Source organism: Mauremys reevesii, linkage group 4 (genome assembly GCF_016161935.1).
Source record: "Mauremys reevesii isolate NIE-2019 linkage group 4, ASM1616193v1, whole genome shotgun sequence".
NCBI lineage: Eukaryota > Metazoa > Chordata > Testudines > Geoemydidae > Mauremys > Mauremys reevesii.
Window position 1 is genome coordinate 60,966,434 of NC_052626.1, and position 11,971 is coordinate 60,978,404.

General features: G+C 45.9%; 1 protein-coding gene across 1 annotated transcript in view; it reads right to left on the reverse strand.

Moving 5' to 3' along the window:
* LTK (leukocyte receptor tyrosine kinase) overlaps positions 1–11,971 on the reverse strand; it is a 154,116-nt gene that overhangs the window by 50,543 nt on the left and 91,602 nt on the right. The window contains exon 10 of the mRNA XM_039534376.1: positions 6,894–6,988. Within this exon, the coding sequence (XP_039390310.1) occupies positions 6,894–6,988 (95 nt within the window). The remainder of the gene's footprint in view (positions 1–6,893; positions 6,989–11,971) is intronic.

Below are 11,971 nucleotides of genomic sequence, written 5' to 3' on the forward strand. Positions count from 1 at the left end.
CGGCAGAGAAGAGACTATGGTGTCCCTTATGCCACATGGACTACTGGAGCAAAAGGAACAGAGAGTTCTATCACGTGTATGTGATGTGCATATGTGTCATAGAATGAATGGAAAAGAAGAGGAGAGGGAGAGAAAAGGAAGCCAGAGAAAGGGACAGGGAGAAAGGAAACTTAGTGATAGCTCAGTGTTTTTAGTATTTTAAAGAACTTCTGTTTTCAATTATCCTTACAAATCATTTGGGTCCTGATCATTGGCTATGCTCAGGCACAGGGACCTGCCCGCATGAAGCCATACTGAAGTCAATGGGATGCTGCACGGACACAGGGGTCTACCCCCACTTAGCCAACTGCAGGGATGGGCCTTGATTTGCATTTACATGCAGCAAACAAGGGTATTAAACATAAACTTGACTATGATTAACAAAAAATATTCAGGGACTGCATGGCCCAGGAAAATCGACAATAGAATATTACATATTGACAATAGACATCCTGCTTTTAATCTCCTCAGTAATGACTGAATATTAATAATAGACTAATAAGAGTGGTGCAAAACACTCATGAAATTCCACAATACATTTTTTGCTCATTCATTTTGCAAGGTTTCCAAGTTCTCAAAATTTTGTTTTCTGAGAAATGTTGATTCCCAATTTTTGTGTGTGTGCAGATCAGCTCCTGAAATGCCCTTCTAATTTGCATTTTCATTCTTTTATAATTTAGCAAGTTCCAGATTTCGTGAAGTGGCAAGGTAGCCACGTTTTGACAAATTTTGCTTGTGGAGAGAAAACAGGGAGAGATGACTCAACATAGAAACAGTCACACACACTATTGATCAGATACTGTACACACCAGCATGTTTTACAGGTGTGGCAGGGTGAAGCCAACGGGGCCCAGAGCAGCTCTTTAACCCCTTCTCTCCAGTCTGAGCTTTGTACACCCCATCACACCATCTAATGCCTGTTCAGTGGCCAACATAAACAGAGCTCATTCAGTTCCAGCTGGACAGTTATCCCCTCACAAAGCCACCATTGCATTTAGCTTTAAGTAACACCCTCGTTAGCAGTCTCAGCAGAGGCCAATTACCAAACTGAGCCATGAAAGCTGAACTGACCTCTCCCTTAGTGGTATTCTCTGCAGGTCTGATTTGAAGCACACTAATAGGTGACAGTGAAGGAGAGTGTTGTATTGACTCTTTCCGTAATGTATCTGTTCTGTGGATAGACAGAAGACTTCACCTGACAGAGCTGTCAAACTAACAGCTGTAACAAAAACTGAAATTAACCTAAACAAACTATGGGGATTAAAGACCAAAAGAAACCCAAGTAACAATACTGTAAGGTCAGTCAGAAAGAGGCTCTTGGTCTCTGAGGGCCTGAGTTAAATTAATTATGAATCCAGAAGGTCAAGATCATTTTTCCAGCTTAGTGTCTGGCCTCCAGAGATGTACAATAAACTCAATCACTTTAGCCAAAGCGAAAGAATGTAAATCAGTCCCCATAACACAGCCTCAGTCTGTCTCTTTAGCAAAGCAGCATCCTAACAGCATGTCCTAGGGCAATTCTGCATTTCCAAACAAACACACTTTCCTCCTTTTCCAAACCTTCTGTCTCCTTCATGCTCACCAGACCAAGAACCACATCCATTAGCCTCAGTGAGCATCAGGCTGCTCCCATTAATTATTGCTACCCCATAGAATTCCAGCATTTTATAGACTGCAGAGAAATGAATGCATAGGAGGGCATGTTCTATATACAGGATGGTGCAAGCTCCAAAGGTCTGTGTTTCAGTCTATTCCATCTTCTGTCTGGTCCCCTACTCTGTGTCTGTATAGGGGGAGGGGGGTTATAAACATATGGAAGGGGGAAGGCCTCTGATCATGAGTTGCTAGACGACACTTTGGGGTATGTCTATGCTGGAGAGATCTGCAGAGCAATTGGCTCTTTGATCTCCATCACTCAGCTCCATGTTCAGGTGAGGCTGCTTACTCAGAAATCTTTTTCATTTCATCTGACTTCACCCTCCCCTACATACCCCACACTGCAGCCCTAGGAGCAGATTCTCTACCGTGTTTTGCCCCCTTATCATTGCCCGAGCTGCGTGCAGGTCTCTTGCTGGGAATCCTTGCAGCACGTGGGAGTCTTCTAGAGGCACAGAGATGAAGTTGCTTTCTCCTACACCTCTTTTCTCACAGCCCCTGCTGCAAAGGTTGTGTTGGTAATAGGGAGAGGTAGTGGCCAAAATGGTGTATGGTCCCTTGGGGATCCCAGCCAGTGCAAAATGAAGTAAGCTCCAAGCCTCTCTAACCTGTGTTGCAGCAGGGGCAGAGAATCAGGAAGTAGAACCAGCTCCCCAACAGCCTCTTTGCTGGTCCATTAATTTTCCAGTGAACGCTGCTACTAAATCAGCCAAATTGTTGCATTCCCTTCTGTTAATCTCAAGAGCCAAGCACGGTGCCTCCACAGTCGCGTGTCCCGCCCCCCCCCCCCCATGCCAGCATGGTGAGTGGTAGCCTGGAAATCAGGAACTGAACACCTGCCATACAGAGCTCCCCTGGGACAGACCAGCCATTATAAAAACAAATCTTTTATGAAAGCACAAGTAAGGTCCAGCATTAAATCTAATCCTGCAGGCCAAGACAACTCAGAGTCTCACATCAGAGAGTGCAATTTTAATAAGAACAAGATACAGTGAAGCTCAGAGCGATGCACAGTAAGAGAGGAAAAGCAGAGAGCCTCTAAGTGCTCAAGAGGGCAGTGATTGCTCAAGATACATTCTATTAAGCATGTTGCAATATGAGATTTCCAAAGGTATTCAGGCATCTAATTACGCAGATATTGATTTCAATGGGATTTGGGTGCCTAACCTGCCCAGGTGCTTTTGGTAATCCCATTAGGTGCCTAAACACCTTTGAATATCTGGCCCTCTAGCCCAGTGATTTTCAAGCTGCGGGCTGCGACCCACTACTGGGTCGCAGAATGTAAGGCACTGGGTCACAGCAGCTCTGGTTAACACTGCCAACTGGGCCGTTAAAAGTCCTGTCAGTGGTGCTGCCCAGTTAAGGCAGGCTAGTCCCTTTTTGTTCTGACACCGCGCTGCGCCCCAGAAGCAGCCAGCAGCAGGTCCGGCTCCTAGGCAGGAGGAGCCATGGGGCTCTGTGCACTGCCCCCACCCTGAGCACTGGCTCCTGGCCAATGGGAGCTGGGGGATGGCAGTGCCTGCAGGCAAGAGCCACGCAGAGCCGCTTGCACGCCTCTGCTTAGGAGCCGGACCTGCTGTTGGCCACTTCTGGGGCACAGTGTGGTATGCAGTGCCAGGACAGGCAGAAAGACTGCCTTAGCACCCCCACTGTGCCACTGACTGAGCCGCCCGAGGTAAGCCTACACCTCAACCCCGTGCCTCAATCCCATGCCCCAGCCCTGAGCCCCCCCAACCCAGAACCCCTTTCTGCACCCCAAGCCCCTCATCCCTAGCCCCACCCCAGAGCTCTGACCCCCTTCTGCACCCCAACCCCATGCCCCAGCCCTCCGCCCCCCAAATCTGTAGCCCCCTCCTGCACTGCAAACCCTTCACCCCCAGCCCCACCCGGCAGCCTTCACCCCCACATCCCAACCCCATGCCCCAGCCCTGAGCCCCTCCCACACCCCACACCCCTCATCCCCAGCTCCATTGGGTCATGGGCATCAACAATTTTCTTCAACTGGGTTGCCAGAAAAAAAGTTTGAAAACCACAACTCTAGCCAGTTAGCAAGGAGAGTGTCCCCTTTCCCTTTACGATACCTTCTCCCTCTCTCATAAAAATTGGGAGACTGAATCAGACCCCAGGTCCATCTAGTCTAATATCCTGGCTCCACCAGTGCCCAGAACTACATGTTTCAGAGGCTGATTTATGCCCTGAAGCAGGAGGGTTTATGTCCAAATTTCTGTGCTTATCTGTTTGTTGCTAATCCTTACTGGTGTCCCTTGAGCTGCTTTCAGTATCCACAGAAATAGACCATCTATTTTTCAAATCCCACTAACCTCTTGGGTCAGAGATGAGGGCTTTGAAGCCCCATCTGCCATTCCCAGCCCTTCCGCTCAGAGACAATTCCTTTAAAGCCAGTGCTGCATTCTGTAGAAGAGAGAGGACTGGAACGGATGAGGAAATTAGGCCTGGATCCACAAAGGGATTTAGGCATTGCAACACCTAACTTTTCGATACCTAGAAAATCACGGAAACACCACTTGACTCCACAAAGTCTGAATTAGGTGCCTATCTCTCAATCATGGTGTGTTTGTGTGTGTGTGTGGGGGGGGGAGTGTTCGGAGACCCTGAGTCCAGTCCCCTTGCTCTAATCACTCTTCTATTATTTAGTCCCAGTGGAACAGCTGCAATAGGAGAGTCTGAAGGAGCACCACATCAGAATACTGCATTGCCCAGTGGTTAGAACACTCTCCTCAGAGGTGGGAGATCCCTGTTCAAATCCTTTCTCCCCCTCAGGCAGAGATGGGGGGATTGAACCTGGGTCTCCCACATCCCATATGAGTACTCTAAAAGTCATAAGGTGGGCACAGGTGCTGCTGCTGCAGCTGGCTGGATTTTGACTGAGACCCAATTCAAAGGAGGCATACTCAGGGGCCACCTACTGGATCAGGCCCCACATGAAAGAAAGGCAAGCAAACATCTCTCTCCCCCCAGTTCATGAATTGCTCTGGGGTCTAGGTGAGAGAGAGGTATCCTGGAGTGAGGCAGCAGTGTGCATTGCCAGAGGCAGAAATTTAAGAGCTGAGGGCATTTTTATCCTGAATATTTAGGCGCCTACAGGGTTTGGTGGGAGATTTGTGGATTGCAGTGGAGCCTAAAACTGAGATTTAGGCACTACCCAAGATTTAGGTGCCTAATATGGGGTTCAGATGCCTAAGTATCTCTGTGGATTTGGGTGTTAATATTTACATCCTAACAAGAAGCAAATCCTGCCTTCCGGGCTGTCATGCACCTCCTTTCTGTGAAGAATGTAGTTCTCTCTGCTTGGATCTTAATTGGCTTCACTTGTGATATGTGAAGCCACTCTTGGCCAGAGAGAATTTCATTACTGAAAATACAGCAGAGCTGCTGGGCTTCTCCGCGACCTAACTGAATTAAAGGGATGAGAAGATAAATAGAAGGCTCTTCTCAAAGGCAAGAAAAAGTCAACTCACAACGAGAATTCAAAGAACAGTGGTAAACCTGAGTCTTGCAAGAAACACAGTTTCTTTACTCTGTCCTTCCACTGCATGAATCGTGCCTTCCAGGCCAGATCCTCTGCAGGTATAAATGGCTGTATCTCCATTGAAATCAATACTGATTTATGCCCGCTGAACACCTGGACCTACATGTTTAACACGCCCATGCTTTGAGCTCCCATCATCATCTTTTTGCAGAAGAATGAGAGGAGAGGCTAGATCTGTGTTCCCTCCACATCTCACATTGCCATCACATTTCCTGTCTCATCTTTAGAAAACCTTCATCTCTGTGTTCCAAAGACTGCAGAGAAATGTTTACAGACCAAACCCAAAGTCCAGTTTACACCCACGTGCCTTCAGCAGTTAGCAATGCAGAAATGTTGGAGTAGATTTATGGCCTCACTAGCAGAGCTGATGACCACCTGCAGGTCCTGTTGATTTCAAACTGGAGTTCTAAGCGCTCAGCCCTTCAGAAAGTCAGGCCCTGGGGAGCACAAAGAAGGGGACTGATAGCACTGATTTGAGACAGGCACACTGTGGGCAGGGTGCTGCATATACTTCCCTTGCATAGTTCCGCTAACACACCTCAGTCGCAAACTCAACCACCCCCGATCCCGCAGGCCTGAAGCCCTCATGGGCAGAGACAGTCAATTGTGTGGAATGACAACAGACTCCTTGGTGATTTTGTGCTGTGCACAAATGGGGAGCAGGGTCAGACATAGCTTTCACATTTTGCTTATAATGCAAGCCAGGGGTTTAGAAAAGGAACTGTGTATTTCCTTATTTTCTGTTTCTTTCACAAAGCTGCTAGTTTTTTCAGGGTTTAAAAACTAAAGCCAGCTGCTGATGTTTCCAAGTGCAAGTGATCCTTGCCCTCCTTCCACATACCAGCTCTGCAGATTGCAAATTAACTCCTCTGCGCATTCTACCCAACATCCTAATGTGTGAGCCCCATCAGATGCCACTGGCACTTCGGGCCCACTTCATTCCTGAGGCCAGTGAGGGTGGCTTCCTGTGTTTCCAGGCATTTGGTTGGATTTCTAGGCAGAATACATTGTGATAAATTATATGTATTTGTGGTTTTCCTTGCTTGATTGCTTGCATACTACCCATCCACCAGTGACATGTGAAGCCTCTCCTAGCAGGGAGGAGTAAACTTGTTGTATCAGTAGTCATAATCTTAGCCTTTTTGTCAAAGAGAAGAAGCATTTGTACTAGGGGAAGGAAAGGATTTCTCAAGGTCCCGTTATTTTCCTCTTTTCCTGCCCTCGCCCTCAAAGGTGATAGAGTAGATGTGACTCTGAAGCCTATCAATTTCCAAAGCAAGTAGGTCAAAAGGGGTCACTAAAGAGCAGTGCAATATGATCTTTCTACCTGTGAGAGGACTGCAAGGCCAGTACTTCCAGCTGAGATGGGCAAAGGTCCCAAAACATGTGATCTGGGAAATTGCAGGTTAGGGAAAAGAAAGAGCATTAAGAAGGCAGAGACACACTGGAAAATTGTGTAAATGAAGGAAATCTTCCGCAGGGAAGGAGCTGAGAGTCACTATGTCCAAATACTACAGCACAATAAGATGTAGCACAGATAATCCGAGTCCCTTCTGTAGGGAAACCATAACTTGCACCTCTTGGATCTGTGGTATGCTGATTATCCTATATAAACTCTCTGAGATGCTCAGAATGCTTTGTGACTCACCATCAGGGAAGCAGCTCACTCCAAAAGTAATATTGTCCATCGCAATGTCAGCTTGGGAATTCCAACCCCAGGTTGCTAGAAGCTGCAAGTGAAACCTTTGGAACAAGACAAAACTTTCAGAGACAGAGAGCGAGCGAGCAAGACAGAGAAACAAACTCCCAAAATAGCCACCCCATAATAACAACATTGAGTCAGAGTATTTCTTCAGGAGAAGCCCTGATAAGCAGTCACAAGCAGCTGCCACAAACCACCTGTCCACACTTCATAAGTTGTTAAGAACCCACCATAGTTTCGTCAGTGCAACAGTTAATGGGATGCTAAGCAGTATGCAACCTACAGAGTGAGAGCGAGCGTGGGGGGGGGGGGGGGAAGAGGGAGACCAGTAAACTGCCCCATTTCATTCACCACAAGACGAAAGGAAAATAACCATGCACAAAAGGCAAAAACTAAACCCAAAAACAAAACCCCAAGGATTTTCCCAGTACTTACAAAACAAGAGACAAACCTTGGGCCAGAGCCTCAGATGGTGTAAATGAGGTTAATCAAAAGAGCTACACCAATTTACACCAGATGAGGGACTGGCCCTTGAGAAGTTTAGCAGTAGCTCCCCAGCATGTTTACTTTGTTGGTGTCTTGCCCTTCTTAGGCTTGCTCAGCAGGAGCCATAAGTTAACTAGCTTAGCTAGACGGATGCCAGGAAGACAATGTGTGCATGAAGACATCACGTCACACACTCTGAATTCAGTAGGGGGGAAAATATGCAGTAGGGTCCCTTCCTAATGGATGAAGCTGAACTGTTTTTGATTTACCATCATAAATAAATAGAGGTCTGACATCTAAATACATTTGGATCTCATTTAAAACACATGGGGAGAACCTCAGCTACTGCCACTGGCGAAACTCCATCATGATTTATGGGAGATGGAGCACTGACATGCAGAGCATGCTGTTTAAATATATTAACTGTACAGTTTGGGAACAGTCTTGTTCTAAATGAGAAGCAATTAAAATAGATATACCTGTCAAACATTGGCCCAGATCGTAGATGATGTAATGTGGTGTAGCTCCACTGACATCCTTAGGTCTACCCTGCTTTATACTAGTTGAGGTATGTTTAAGTGAAAAAATTCACAACTACAGCAGCTAGACCTATACAAGAAGAACAATGCTGGTGCAGCATCAGTGTACTATAAACTCAGGGCCCTGTCAAATTTCACAGCCCTGGAGCCAGAGAATCAGCAGAGGAATTTGCCATTTGAGCCAGTTGCTGCAGAAACCCTCCTCGTAAACACAATCTCCTGCTTATAGGGCAGTTTTGCTGACTCTACTGCAATCCAAGACTTTTTGGGCTCCTTGCCTGCCTCTCTCGTTTTCTGTCTGCCCATCTCTCCCCACAGAAGCAGGATTTCTAGCTGGTTGTAGTGGGAGTGCAGCATAGTTATGAGAACCAGAAGGAGCTTTATAGATAGTGAAGCTTCTGATCAAGATATTGAGCACTGAACCTTCTAGGCTGTCATCCTCCTCTCCCCATTCAAGGTCGGAAATCAACCAGGAAGCTGAACTTTTCAAGAACTACTTACATGCTCCACATAGCCTGCCCTCAACTACCTAGTACTTCTTCCTGCTGGCCTCCACCAGCTTCTGCCTTTTTACCTGCTTTCACTCCGCACAGGCTTGATTATCTGGGTCTCAATTCACACTGTTCCTTCCTGTTTCCTGTCTTCTCCTACTCTACCCAGACCCATGGCTATTCCCCGTCCCAGGAGCCAGGAACTTTACCCAACAGCAGAGGGAGGAGGCTAGAGGTCTCCCTGTAGAAGACAGAAGGAGCATGGCATATTGGCCCAGAATTCCACAGCAAGGACCCTTTGAGACACAACAATACTGGATCCTGCATTAAAGTGGAAAGATGGCAGCGGCCAGAAATGCATCAAAAAGCAATTTACAAACAGAGATTTCTATTTAATTACAATGAACAACACTATCTATCATGTTGGTCTAGATTGGGCTGATAGCACCACTTATTATTAAGGTTGCCTTTATAAGCCCCTGTTTTTAGTTGTTTATAACTTCACCAAATTTTAGCCATTTGGGCTGAAATTTTCCATGTAGGGTGTCTACCTCAGACTGATCATTGATCATTATTATTTTTTATATCATTATTATTAAACTTCAGCCAAAATGGCTCAGTCATTTCTGAGAATGAGGCTGAGGAAAAATACATTGTCTTGCCCGTGTTAAAAAGTTCTGAAGACATCCTCTAGAACCCCCATGCTTTGGAGCAAGGGCTTGAAATTTGGCAGGAAAGTGTCCTTTGTATCAAGGATGTGCCTTTTGCCATCCCTGTGAACATCTGCTCAAATTTGGCCAAGTTATAAAGTTTCAAAAACTGCAATTTGCATGTGGTCAGTAGAGACTTCTTAAAGTTTAACAGCTAAAATCTCCAAAGATTTCAACTATATTTGGCATGCACCAGCCTGGGGATGAGCAGGCTTTTCCCTGTAATTGCTGCTATAAGCTACTATGAGTTGAGCCAGGTCCATGTACCTCAGCTGACAGCAAGGAGTCTGTCTCTCCTGTGTTATACATGCAAATAAGAGGATGGAAGAAAAAATGGCCTGATTCAAATGCAGAGGGGACAAGGTACAGATCTGTGGGGTGAAGGGAGTAGATTAGGACATGGAATTTGGGGTGGGGAAGACTGGGGCTGGAGGCTGACATGGAGGGAGAGGGAAACTGGGACTGGGAGTTGAAGAAACTGGGACAGGCCTGGCAAGGAGACTCGGACAGGAAGCCAGGAAGGGGAACTGGGGGTTCGGAATGGATTAGAAGCCGATGAGAGAGGAGTGAGATCAACTAAGGAGCTAGGGGAGGGAGACCGGGGCTGGTTGGACAGTGAGAGTGAGACTGAGAACTAGTGGGGCAGGGAAGTGGAGGTGGGGGAGGGGAAGTAGAGCGGTCTGTGAATTGCTTTTTGATGAATTTCTGGCTGCTGCCATCTTTCCACTTTAATGCAGGATCCAATATTGTGTCTCAAAGGGTCCTTGCTGCGGAATTCTGAACAGTTTTCAAGTACTTAAAAGGTTGTTAAAAGGAGGAGGGAGAAAAATTGTGTTTTCTTCACCTCTGAAGATAGGAGAAGCAGCAATGGGCTTATATTGCTGCAAAGGAAGTTTAGATTGGACATTAGGAAAAACTTCCTAACTGTCAGGGTGGTTAAGCACTGGAATAAATTGCCTAGGGAGGTTGTGGAAGCTCCATCTCTGGAGATATTTAAGAGCAGGTTGAACAAACACCTGTCAGGGATGGTCTAGATAATACTCAGTCCTGCCTTGAGTTCAGGAGACTGGACTAGATGATCTCTCCAGGTCTGTTCTAGTCCTATGATTCTAAGAACCTAGCATGCTGGGGGAGAACTGGGACTAGAGGAGGAAAGCAAGTGGGATAAGGAGCCAGGGGAACACTGATATTGGAGGATGAGATTGGGATTAGAAACCTGGAGAGTGGAAGTGAAGAGAATGGAACTGGGATAAGGAGCCAAGCGTATGGGGGGGGAAAGGAATGGGACAAGGACAGATTGTAGGGGATGGGCAGAAGGAGTCAGGCTTGGGGGGAACAGGCAAAAAGGTCATTGTCCCTAGAGCACATTCCCCTCCAGAGCCTGGAATGGAACCCAAGATTCCTGAGTCTTACCATAGCTCTGTTGTCAGCAAATATATTTGAAACCCACTAGTAACATGTCCCATCCCCTACTAGTGTGGTCCACACAGAGGACGACAACCTACTACTGTTATCAGTTATTCCATTAGTTTAAGTAGCAGAGGTCTGTGCAGTGGATATAAAGGTTCCAACTTTGCTGATGACCCTTGTGGATGTCAATATGATGCCACATGATGGAATATTTGTTTTTTCAGTTTGCTTTTTTAAAAACCTAGTAATTACATGAGACACTACCTTAAACAACATTAACAAGGTTGCAAAGTCAAATACACAAAATTTAGGAAAAGACAGAATGAAGGCATTGCCTGTGCACCCTTAATTTGGCCCTCTTTTGTGTTACAAAACACTCTAATTACATGCTTACATACTATAATTTCCACAGGATCCCTGCCTTATCTGTGTATAGGATGGACTGTACACTGGGGATGAATCAGTTGTGTAGTAAAGGAGGCCATTGTCCATAGGATGCCTGATGTCTTTGCTGGAAGGGGTGTAGTGAATGAGGCAAGGAATTGCAGGAAGAGAAAGGATGATCTCATGGTTAAGGCAGTTGAATGCTGCTCTGGAGAACTGGATTCTATCCCTGCCTATGCCACAGACGTTCCTATGTGATGTTGGGCAAGTCACTTGAACCAAACTTTTCACATATGGTCACTAATTGTGTGTTCTTCATCTAGGTTCCTGACTTGATATAGCCACGGTCTGATTTGCAGAAGTGCTGAGCACTAACAATTGCAAATGAAGTCATTGGGAGCTGTGCTTTTAATATCTAAAGTGCTTTATAATGCCAAGTACTTGAAAAACCAGGCCATAGGCATCTCAGATTTGGCACCGAAAATTAGTGCATAATTTTGACCTTAATCTCTCTGTGCCTCATCTGTGAAATGGGGATAATACCACCCCCTCACCTTACAGGGTGTTGTGAAGATAAATTAATGTTTGTGAAGCCCTCAGATACTACTGTGATGAGTGCCACAGAAATGCATATGTTAGTTAATACTTCTGTCTTCAGAGCAGGGCTGGACTGGCATGCAGTAAATAAAGTCTGGCACCACAAATTGAACAATGAGGATAAAACAACATACTGAATAGCTGCTCATTAAGTGAGCACCATCCATCCTGTGCTCTAAATGAGGTGGGGTACTATGGAAAAAATAGCATGTAATCATGTTACCAAAGACTATATCATAATGCATACTCACAAGGGGGGCAAATTAAGTTTGCACAGGCAACCTTAATTGTGGCATTTCTTAACTTTTGAGTTCTTGACTTTGCAATCTTAATAATGTTCATTTAAGGAGGTTTTTTGTGTGTGTAATATTATGTATCATTCCACATTTCCCTCATTTTCTGAGCAT